The sequence below is a fragment of the Spermophilus citellus genome, assembly GCF_964194105.1.
Source record: "Spermophilus citellus genome assembly, chromosome: X".
In the NCBI taxonomy this organism is placed as follows: Eukaryota; Metazoa; Chordata; class Mammalia; order Rodentia; family Sciuridae; genus Spermophilus; species Spermophilus citellus.
The window spans coordinates 125,902,948-125,913,790 of NC_138190.1; the positions used below are offsets into that span (position 1 = coordinate 125,902,948).

Sequence of the window (10,843 nt, forward strand, 5' to 3'; positions counted from 1 at the left end):
AATGAGACATTTTGCACCAATTTTCCTAAGAAACACTTCAAACATGTCATATTTTTAAATCACTATGTCATAATTTGCAGCATTTTGTCAATGGTGAGATAGTTTTATATGTTTATGGGTGGCTTCTATTTTATCTCCTATTGGTTTTATGACTTTTTAGCAATTTTGTCTGAAGGCACTTTCTTTAAAGTTATATATTTGTGGCACTAAGTACTTGTCAAATCTATAGAATTCCCCCACAAGATTTATCAAATGCACGCATTTTGATCACTCCTATCTTCATCTCATTGGGATTTACTCTGCATAGTGTACGTCTGTGTGCACCTAATGTGTTTATTAACAAAATTAGCATGTACCCAATGTTCCTTTCTGTTCTGGAAGATATTGACATTTTGACAACAAACATGAAGAAGTGAGACAGATGGGGTGGAATTGTATTGAACTCCTTGCATTTTATTTTTCAGTCTATCTCATTCATCTTACAACTCCACTTTGTGAAACATAAAATGATACATGCAAAGTCATTACCAATTGTATTTATTGCTGAAAACATAACATTTTTTTAAGAAAGGCAAACTGGCTAAAAAAGTCCCGAAAGTGTTCAAAAGTAGATAAAATAGAAGACACCCACCAATACAAAACTTTTAATAGAAATCCCACTTTTAATCAGCATGTTAAGTAAATTGCTTTTATTAAAAATCCTTTAAATAACACTGCTGCCAGACAAAAATTAGGACATCCAAACAGATGCCAAAGACTAAAAAGCAGGCTGAATTTCGTGTGAGCTGGCCATTATGCATAGATTGCTTTTGTGAGCCTGTGGCAAGTCAGTTTCAGGACACTTGACCTAGAACCGATTTGGGATGCAAGCACTTACCTCCCTGAATGTGCAATCTGTGGGCACAGGGACAACCATGGCCCTGTGTGGGGGAAATGCCCCTTCTGAACATGACCTCCAAGACTAAGGGCAAACTTTCAGCTTTTAACTCTTTATTATAAAGACATATTTACACAGAACAATCTTTACAAACAGCAAACACAATTACAGGAAGGGGACAATTTCTTAATGGAAAGGGTTTTAATATCTTTGTATAAATTAGTATAAGAATCATACACAACCACTTTAAATAAGAGAGCCCCCTTAGCCCACCCACTACCCTCCTCTGCCCTCTGTCTCCTATCTCTCTCAGCCATCCTCCCTCTCTTCTTCCCTTCCCCATGGGGCTGGGTTGGCTGTAGGTCATGGCAGGCTGATGAGGCAGGAGATGCAGGAAGGAAGAATAAGGCAAGGTCCCTACTGGGGGGACCAGTAGCAGAAGAGACTTTGTGGACACTGGCCAGACCCCACTCCATGTCTGGTGGGGTGGGGAGGCTGTGCCCAGCTTGGCTCCCCAGGGTGGGCCTTGAGGCAATGGCGGCAGCAGCAGTACAGCAGCAGCATTAGCAGCAGCAGAGGAGAAAGGACTTGAGGGGAGGTGGACAGGTGAACATTGGGGTTATTGTGGGACTTGGGGGGCCCTGACTCCCCCTGCCCCAGATATATGTAAGTGGGCATCAAGCTTCTGTCTTCCCTTTTCTCCCTCTTGGAAAGCATTTGGGAAGGAAATCTGCACAGGCAAAGGCAAGAGGGCCCCAAGAGGGAAGGGCTGAGAGGCCCCTCAGGGAAGATAGGCCCTTGGTGAATGGAGTGCAACCCTACCTGTACATCCTCCCATCTCTCCTTCTTTTCCTTCCCTTTCTTTGCCATTCTCTGCCCTCTGCTCCCCAAGGAAGTCCACTAGGAAAGAGGGTCCAATCAACACGAAGGGGAGGCCATTGGGTTCAATGATTTAAGGCTACTTCCGGCATTTGACAACCAATGTTGGGTCTGAACAGTAATCCCAGTGCCTGAGCTCCCCTGTTAAAGGCCACCAGGCATGGGAGTGCTGTCAGAAGAGGGGCAACTGGCCAGTTATGGAACCATATGGCCCAGGTTGGGAATGGAGCAGCAGGGGAAGGCAAGAGAGGTGGGAGCAGCTCCATCCCCACAACGGGGCAGCTCACAGCCAGCTTGCCTCTCCCTTCCCTTCCCAGACACTCCCAGCCCTAACCCCAGCAAAAGGCACTACATTTGTTTTGAAGACATCATCAAGATGGAAGAGGACATCATCAAGTGGGAATCTGGAGACCTGGTCCCCATTCTGACTCAGCAGTAACCCTGAGCAGGTCGCTCCTCACTCCAGGACTCTGTTTTCACAGGCTTTGGCATAAAGAGGTTGAGCTAAGTGATCTCCAAGGGTCCTTTCAGCTCTGATATTCTGGGATTCTTGGCAAAAACAACCTTCCTATTTGGCATTCACTCCTGGGAGGGTACAGAGCCACATTAGGCCCAGCACCCTCCCCATGTGACCTGGAGCTTGAAATAGTTGTAGGGGATAGAGAGAAAGAATATGTTAGGAGACAGAGTAAGGTGACAGAAGTAACAAAGTACTTCAAAGAGCCTCTCCTTCTTTTCTTCCTTAATGAAGCCAAACACAGGGATGAGGAAGAGGCTATTCCTGTTTTGCAGTGCCTCGCCCCACTTCACCAGAAGACCATTCCTCCCCATTTCAGTTCCCCCAATGTACCCTCTCTGGATCCCAACACCCAGCCCCTCTAACTAGAATCTCTCATTGCACATCTTTGTATTCCTCTCTGGTGGCTGAGTGAGGGTCCGACTGACAAGAAAATACAGATCTGCAGGAGTCCACTGAAGAAGAGAGTGTTTCCATCCAGATTCCAGGGCAGACTTGAGGAGGGAAGGGCTAGCTGAAGGGTGGGGCATTAAATAGGTAAAGTAGGGATGAGGGTGTACAGCAGGCCAGGGAGAAGCTGGGTCTCCAAAATCAGTCCAGGGAAGGGCCGGAAAGGTGGACTACATGGATCCTTATGAGAGAAATGGAATCATCTGAATGAGGAGCAGGACCACACCATTAGGGGAAGCTGGTGGGCTAGAAGAGCTGGGACTATCAGCAGCTAGAACAGGTGCAAGACGACAGCTGAATGGATGTGAGGGCTCCAGAGAAGCTGATCAAACTGTGGAGTAGAGAGAACTGCAGGGGGTGGGCACCTGGGAGCCCCTTCAGTCCTAAAGAAACAAAAAGTAACAAGAGAAATCATGGACATGTTCCAGGTCAAAGGACTCCCCCACCTCAGGAAAGGAAAGGACAACCTTCAACCCCTTCAACCCCTGAACCTAAAGCCCAAGGCTCTGAGATGATGTCCCTCTGTCCCAGCTACAGAGGGATAGTAACAGCCCAGGCCTCAGGGGTAGCCTTAGGCCCTGCTTTCTCTGCAGCTACCTTTGGTACCTGAAGCTCTGGAACAGCACATCCACAGCTCTCTTCCTGCTCTCTGCCTCCTTCGTTCTCACTCCTAGACCTGGACACCTATAGGCACAATCTGTGCACCTCTTCCCAGTTAAGGGCTGCTGGGACTTCCAGTATTCTCCAGCCTGCCCAACCCCAGGCAACAGGGTAGAGGGGATGTAACACTCAGCTGTTGGGAAGTCCAGATATCATTCCCAAGTGTCAAGCCCTTCTCTGGGACTCAGTCTTCCCCTCTGTAAAATGGAAGGGCTATATGATGTGTTTGGCCAGTGGTAAGAAGCAGACTTATTAGTTTCTAGGGCTGTCCCTCCCCTTCCCATTGAGCAATGCCCACTGAGCAGGGGATCCAGTAAATACCTGCTTCAGAAAGGCATGGGGCCCTTGTGGGAGAGGCGGGGCCGCTGGCGGCGAAATTTCCTCCGGCCTCCTTGCCAGGGTCCATTTCTCGAAGCCCTGGGCTGCACCAGGTAGCGAACATTGCCTTCCTCCAGCTCCTTCCCGTCAGGAGGCTGCATCAGGGGCACTGCAGAAAGGAAAAGGGCTGTTAACTAGGAAGGCAGATGAAAATGGCAGACGGCCAAGAAAGGGTCCCACAGACCATAGGCCCACAGGAGAGGACAATTTCTCCATGAGGTGGCTGGTACTCCTCATAGCTTTTTGTTGTTGTTGTTCTTTTCTATCTCAATGAAAAATCTGCCATTTACACACTGTCCTGGGACAAACAGAATGCATTACTCACATCTTGCCATAGAAATAACTGATTCTATATATTTTTGATGATTGTATCATGGTTTTGACAGGCACAAACAAGTTCTTTTCTTTGGAAAGTCATTGGGGGGTGCATTCTGGGGCATCAGGCCTGTACTTGGCTGGGGTACAGGAGGCAGTAACCATGGTGCCCCAGTAACTGGTGTACTTTAGACATTTCAGACAGACACCATTACTATGACTCCCCCTCCATGGATCCATCACCCAGATTCAATAGCTATCCAGATGGAGTCACATATGCTCCAGTTGTCCCTTTTCTTTTTTCTTGGCTATGGTATTTTAAAGCAAATCCTGAACATCACGTCATTGTACTCCTACATCCTTTGATGGGCAAGGTGACCCACTTATGAATACTAGAGCTCCATGCCTCACCCATAGGCATCTCATCAGTGGTTAGGCATTTCAGACTCACATTTGCTCCTGAGACTGCCCCATGGGTGTGGCTGGGCCATCTGTGACTCAGCCTGTGAGCAGATTTAGAGGCTAATAAATATTGCATGCATGTTACATGGGTGGATGCATGGATGGATGGATGGATGAGTGAATGTCTATGCACTAACAGCATGTGTATGCACCAGGAGAGTAGGCTGTGGTAGTTGGCACCTCCCTGCCAATATCCTATCTCTTGTCATTCCCAGTTCACATCTCCCATGAATTCCTTCCATTCTGACCCTAACTGGTTTCTGTTCTGCTCTCCCAGGCTCCACTTGACATCTGCCCACATGGGGCTCAGCATCACTTCCCTGATGCCAATCTGAGTCCCAACGATGGAATCCAAGTGGTGCTGGGTGTACTTGGGCACAATGAGGGAGAAGGCACTCTTGCCAGTTCTCTCGGAGCCTAAAGTCCAGCCAGGGAAGCCTAGCTGGCACCCAGAGACAAGCGTGGCCACCAGAGTCAGGCTGTGGGATGCGATGAGATGGTGCTGGGAAGAGGCAGATGGGCAGGGTGCTTGTGCAATGCCCAGTATGGGGCCAGTCTGCAGGCCACTGATGATAATGAATACCAGTCTTTCTCCCCGTCACACCATCAGATTTGCCTTCAGCTATATCCTGTCTCTTGAGCCTCATTGCCATTCATTCAGGAATCCCCAATAGCTCACAGTTTCCATATAGCCTCCCATTGGCTGCTCCTCATCCCCCAACCCCACCTACAACACCCTCATGCTCTGGTTCCTTCCTTGGCTCCTGTGTCCTCCTCTGCTTGCACACAGTTTCCAGGCATTTAGTTTCCTCTTAGGCCAAAAGCGGGTGAGGTTTGTCCTTTGGGCCTTCTTTGCCCAGCCTCTGGGGCCTGTTGTTCTTTCTTCCTGCTCACATCCAGACACATATGCCCACCCCACATATGCTCATCTCTAACCCTGCACCTTCCTTTCCTTATCTCCAAGAAAAATCACCAGGCCCACTGTTAACTAGGGTCACTTGGTTAATGAGCCACACTTCCCTGCTAATGATCAAGGTGGGTTAATGTGTCAGCTGAGCCCCTAAACTCATAACCTATGAAAATTAAAACAAAAATTAGCTGGGCACAGTGGCATATGCCTGTATTCCCAGTAGCTGGGGAGGCTGAGGCAGGAGGATCACAAGTACAAAGCCAGCCTCAACAACTTATGGAGGCTTTGAGCACAAACAGAAAAGTCTGGAGATGTGGCTCAGTGTTAAAATGACCCTGGGTTCAATGTTCAGTACCAAAAAGAAAATTATATTTGCATTTTGGCATAGGAGATATAGCTGGAGTGGGGGTGCTGCTTCTACGCTATCTGACCTAGAGGTCTCCTCTTGCCATTTCCTAAGAGGCTGGCACTGGGGGTAGAGGGAGAAGAGGGAAGGACTTCCATTAAGTTCCCATCCCAGCAGTTCCAGCTTATGACCTGAGTTTTGGGGTTCCCACAAGGCTCACTCTGCACACTGAGAATGGATCTGAATGATGCTGATGAGTAGTTATTATCAGAGACACACTCAGGGTTCAGGGCAGTGATAACTGTGCTAAGCACGTGTCCAGGCATAAAGGAAGGACCCTACGGGCCATAAAATGTAAGTGAAATCTTGGTTCTAAAATCCATGCCTTCAACTACTTGGGGCAGGGGCAATAACACAGGTCACCGAACCCTAGGGGTGATCAGGCATGGGAAGAGAGGCACAGAGCCAGAAGGGGAAGAATATCACCCTCACATGTTCAGCATCCTAGACTGTGCCTGTGACATTCAGGAAGGGAGGGCTGGGAAGGGTCCCATGGGAAGAGAGGTCACAAGCCAGGATGGGAAGCAGAGATGGTGGCTCAGACGGTGGTCAGGAAGATGTCTAGACTCTAGGCATACAGAGAAGAGTTACCCTGAACTCACTGAGTATCAACCAGGCCCTGGAGAATAGCCATCTTGAAACCCCTGGCCTCTTGCATCCCATTGGATGGAGGCTTATTGTCCTCTGCATCGCTGGAAGTCTATAGGCTCTTCCTGCACCCTAAACCCATTCACCCACCTTTTTCCTACTTTTGATGCTGAGTCTGGCTCACTGTCAGATAAGCTGACACCTGAAACTCTACCTTTGTCCTGTCCAAAGGGACAAATTAGAGACTGTTATTTCTCAACACTGCAGAGATCCTGTCTGTACAAAAGAACTCCCCTTTAGAAATAGGGGCCTCCCAAGTTCACCTCAATATTTTCTTCCAACTCATGTGCTACTTACAGGGAGATGGGCAATCCTTCAAAGAATCTCAAACCTAGAGGGATTAGAGCCATTGCTCTCTGAAGTGCCCTGAGTCATGAATCTGTAGCATCTCCACACTGAGAACCACAGTCAGGGGAGAATGGGATTTGATTTTCATGCAATCTGAACTCCAACCCTGCCAATGTACAAAGGGGTAAATGCAAATTTTCAAGAACTTGCCAGCCTCACCAAGAATGATGCACCTGTTTTCCCTCTTGTGGTTTGGCCTGTCTTGTGATTGCTTTAAAGCTTACACTCATGCTCTGGTAGGGACCCTGCTGGCAATGTACCCCCTGCCTCTGCTGTTCTGTAGCACTGTGTCTGTCTCTGAGACGAGGCAACTTTCCTTTGTCTGCCCACCCTCTCACCCCAGTCTCTTTCTCCAGGACCCTGTGCTATCTCCTCGTGCCAGCTCTGCAGTCCTGGACACACCAGGCTCTGGCAGCCTGGCCCTCCACTTGACCTGTATTAGTCCTCTGCTTCTGAGAGGCCTGGCTCAGGTTCCATGGGCACTTAGTGCTTAGGATTGGGAATGGAGTGGAGATGTTCCCCCACTGGGGGGAATTCAGTAGGCTGTCCTCACACTGCATATTTTGAGCAGGGGTTGGAAAGGGGAAGCCAAAGGGGAGAAAGGGAGGTACTCAAAGACCAAGGGACACTTGGCCTGGGCCCAGCAGCTCTCAGACTCAGAAGAGCAAAGTCGTATCCCAGGTCAGAAGGCAGTGGTGGAGTGTTGTTGAGGGGAAGAAGGGATTTAGGGGTGGGGGTGAACATCCCATGTCAGGAGAGAATCTGGAGTGAGAGGAGAAAGCATAGTTTTCAGGCCTGGAAGTTTTACTGGGGACTCTAGCTGAAGAGAGTGCATGTAAATCTGGGCCAAGGACAAGATAGTTCTGGGGTCCCTGTTTCTAGGGCAGGACAGAAAGCAGGAGGAATGGGGCATGCATACTTAGACCCTTGGCTAGTAGCCACCTACCCTCCTTGGCTCCAGGATAAGTCGAATGGTGGAAAAGCAGCGGGAGCTTTGGAAGTTTCCAGTGCTAGGCTTAAGCAAAATATGAGGGCAACAATGTCCCCAAATCAGGGTGGGCAGATGACATATGAAAAAGGGACAAATAAAACAAGAAGTGGCAGGGTCTGGGCCAGAAGCACACAGTGTTCTGGCAGCATGACCAACTTCTCTTCCTTTGAAACCAGCTCTTCCCATCACCAGTACTGCCACAATAGCCAGACTCCTCATAGGCTCAGTGGTTTCTGTTGGCCAAGGGTCTCTCTGTTGCTTCACAGGGAGCATTGAGTGTGCTGATCCCAAAACCTCAGCTTCCTCTAGGATACCCTTTCTGCACCTATTCTTTTTCTCCTCTGAAGGCAATACCATGGACCATTTGCCTGTGGTTTCTTGTCTTGCCAACTCTACTGGATGATAGCTCCTGGGAGGTGGGCCCCTGTGATGTGTCTTTATTTGTTCCCTTCCAACCACTGCCTGCCTGACAGGAGTTTCTGAGAAGAAAGATTACTCTCTTCTTCCCAAGGAGGTGACTGACTCAGTGCTGCAGTCTTTTTTAAATATTTTTTATTAGTTATTGATGGACCTTTATTTATTTAATTGCTTATATGTGGTGCTGAGAATCGAACCCAGTGCCTCACACATGCTAGGCAAGCATTCTACCACTGAGCCACAACCCCAGTCCAAGTGCTGGAGTCTTAAAGAGGGAGATCACTGGACATCCAGCTGGAGTCAGGAGGTGCCAGACCCGACCAATGCATCCTCCTAAGAAGTTCAGCAGTGCTCCTGGGACCAGGGCAGTGCCAAAGAACAAGAGCAGAGAAAGGAGGTTGCCTATATAAAGAGGTAGGCAGAGTTGGCTGGACCCCCAGAGGCTCCTGGGCTGTAAGCCATCCTTCTTGTTCTGGAGGATTTGGAATTAAGTCCAGCCCTATGTTCTTCCTCTAGGAAACTTGCCGCCTTTGCCCTCTCCTTCCCTCCAACCTCACTTTCTTGTGACTCCAGCCCTGGCACTGGCATTAATCCACCTAGTCTTGGCCTTCTCCTTCTGGTGCCAGGCAGGCAGCAGTGACAGCCAGATCACAGGACTGTGGCAGTTGGAGGTGAGAGCTGGCAGCCCAGGGAGACACTGACGCACAAAGGACAGGCAACCTGGGCAGGAGCTGCAGAGGCATGGATGGGGACCAGGTTTGGGGCAGGCAAGGGAAGCCAGTGCCAAGTATTACCAAGTAGGGGTGTGATACAGGTAAGGGCAAAAGAACGCCCGCCCCTAGACCTGCGTGGAGATGCCAAGTCAGTGTCTGTTTCCTGGTTTGGTGCTTGGAGACACAGGGGTGAAGGAGAAGCATGCACATGCCTGGGAAAAAGTGGAGGCTGGAAGCCAGGATATGGAAGTAGCATGAAGGCTGTGGGGAAGGCGTCCTGTGTAGGAGCCGGGGAGCCCGGAGGAGACCAGAGAGGACCTTGGAGTAATGGAGAAGACCGGCGGGGGCAGTCTGGGGGAGGCCGCCTCTGCTCACTTGTAGGCTGAAAGTAGCAATAGCTGGGATCCACGCCCCGCCGCCGCCGCCCCCGCCCCAAGCTCTTGCCTATGCAACAAGTGTCACGTCGGCATGTTGGCACATCATCCCCAGTGGCCTGCGGCCCCTAACCTCCAGGAACCAGAAGACCTTCAACGAGGGAGACCAGCCCACCTACCTCAGGTCAGTTCCCTCCTCTGACCCACGCGGGGAGCTGGGCAGGCCCTGATGTCCCCACCACATGGGGTTCAGGGTACGGGACACGAGGCGCACGCCTGGGGCCCTTAGCTTCTCGGGACTGAGAGGGGCAGTCAGAAGGGACAAGGCTCCAGATTGGTGATGCTCGAGGCCATTCGGAACCCTCATACCCCAGGAACCGGTCCCCACGGCCGGCTGCCCCTGGCTCTAGACGCCCTGTCAATCTGCCGCTCGGCGCAGCCAGCGTGTGGCTGCTCCTGCACGGCTCACGCCGGGCTCTCTGGGAGGCCGAGAGCGCAAGTGGGGCGGAGGGAGGGGAGCGCGCCGGCTGCGGCGGGGTAAAGCAAAAGGAAGAGCGGGTGAGCGGGAGGGCGCGCACTCACCTCCACACACCGCAGTCAAGGAGAGCCAGAGCAGCAGCAGCGCCTGCACGCAGAGCCAAAGATTCATGCTGCTCCTGGAGTCGCCGCTGCCCTGACGAGCCCGCGGGAAGGGGGAGAAGCTGGTAGCCCTGAGGCACGGGAAGGCGCAAGCCGCGGCTGGCGCGTGCAGGAGCGGGGCTCGCGGGGCTCCCGGGCCGCGTGAGTGCGCGCGCCGCAGTCTGCAGCCGCCGCGCCGGCTCTCCTGCAGCCTCTCTCTGCCGCCACGGGGCAGCACCGTGAAGGCAGGCTCTGCAGCGATCTCTTTCCAAGTGGCTGGCTTTGCTTGGCCGCGGCTGTACTGCTCTTGGCCCAGGCTGCCAGCGAGAATGCTCCCCGCTCACTCCAGGGGCTGCATTTTGTAGCTTGTGGCTTGGCCGCGAGCCCACTTGGTCATGTGGTCATCGGGAGGACTGGAGGGGGGGCCAGGAAGAGGGAGAGAAGCGAGCCTCCCGCACCGCCCCCCTCCAGGCACGCACTCTGCAGCCTCAGGCCGGGTGCAAGAGGGAACCCCGAGGTGGCCCCATAACAAAGACTGAGCGACTGACCGCTCGGACAACCCACAACCGCTCCCCGGACAATGCCAGCCTGGCCAGGGGCCAGAGAGTTTGCAAAGACCTAAAGGATTTCAAATACAGGAAGCATTTAGGGCGGTGGAGGGGCACACTTAACCCTTTCTCACCTCGCTTCCTTAACAGCTGTCAGGAAACTTGGGCATTCAGGGTAGGACCCCTTCCGGACTGCCCCCACTCAGACCCTGCACCTCAGATCCTGACCATGGTCATTTCTCTTGCCACTATGCATCTCCAGGGGTTTGGTCAAAAACCGACACCTGCCCCCCCCCCCCGAATTTTGGTCCTCTCTTTTCTTCATCTTCAAT

At 51.5% G+C, this 10,843-nt stretch overlaps 1 protein-coding gene across 1 annotated transcript; it reads right to left on the reverse strand.

Moving 5' to 3' along the window:
• Nucleotides 1-456: 456 nt before the first annotated feature.
• Nucleotides 457-10,286, reverse strand: APLN (apelin). The gene is made up of 3 exons (XM_081277145.1): nt 9,928-10,286; nt 3,705-3,870; nt 457-3,106 (listed from the first exon to the last, which is right to left on the reverse strand). The coding sequence occupies exons 1-2, from the start codon at nt 9,992-9,994 to the stop codon at nt 3,710-3,712; spliced, it is 228 nt and encodes a 75-aa protein (XP_081133271.1). The 5' UTR covers nt 9,995-10,286; the 3' UTR covers nt 457-3,106; nt 3,705-3,709.
• Nucleotides 10,287-10,843: the final 557 nt, after the last annotated feature.

Coding starts and splice junctions, on each gene's coding strand:
- APLN (XM_081277145.1), bottom strand. CDS start 9,994: ATGAATCTTTGGCTCTGCGTGCAGGCGCTGCTGCTGCTCTGGCTCTCC. Junction 3,871..9,927: donor CTTGACTGCGGTGTGTGGAG/GTGAGTGCGCGC, acceptor TCCTTTCTGCAG/TGCCCCTGATGCAGCCTCCT.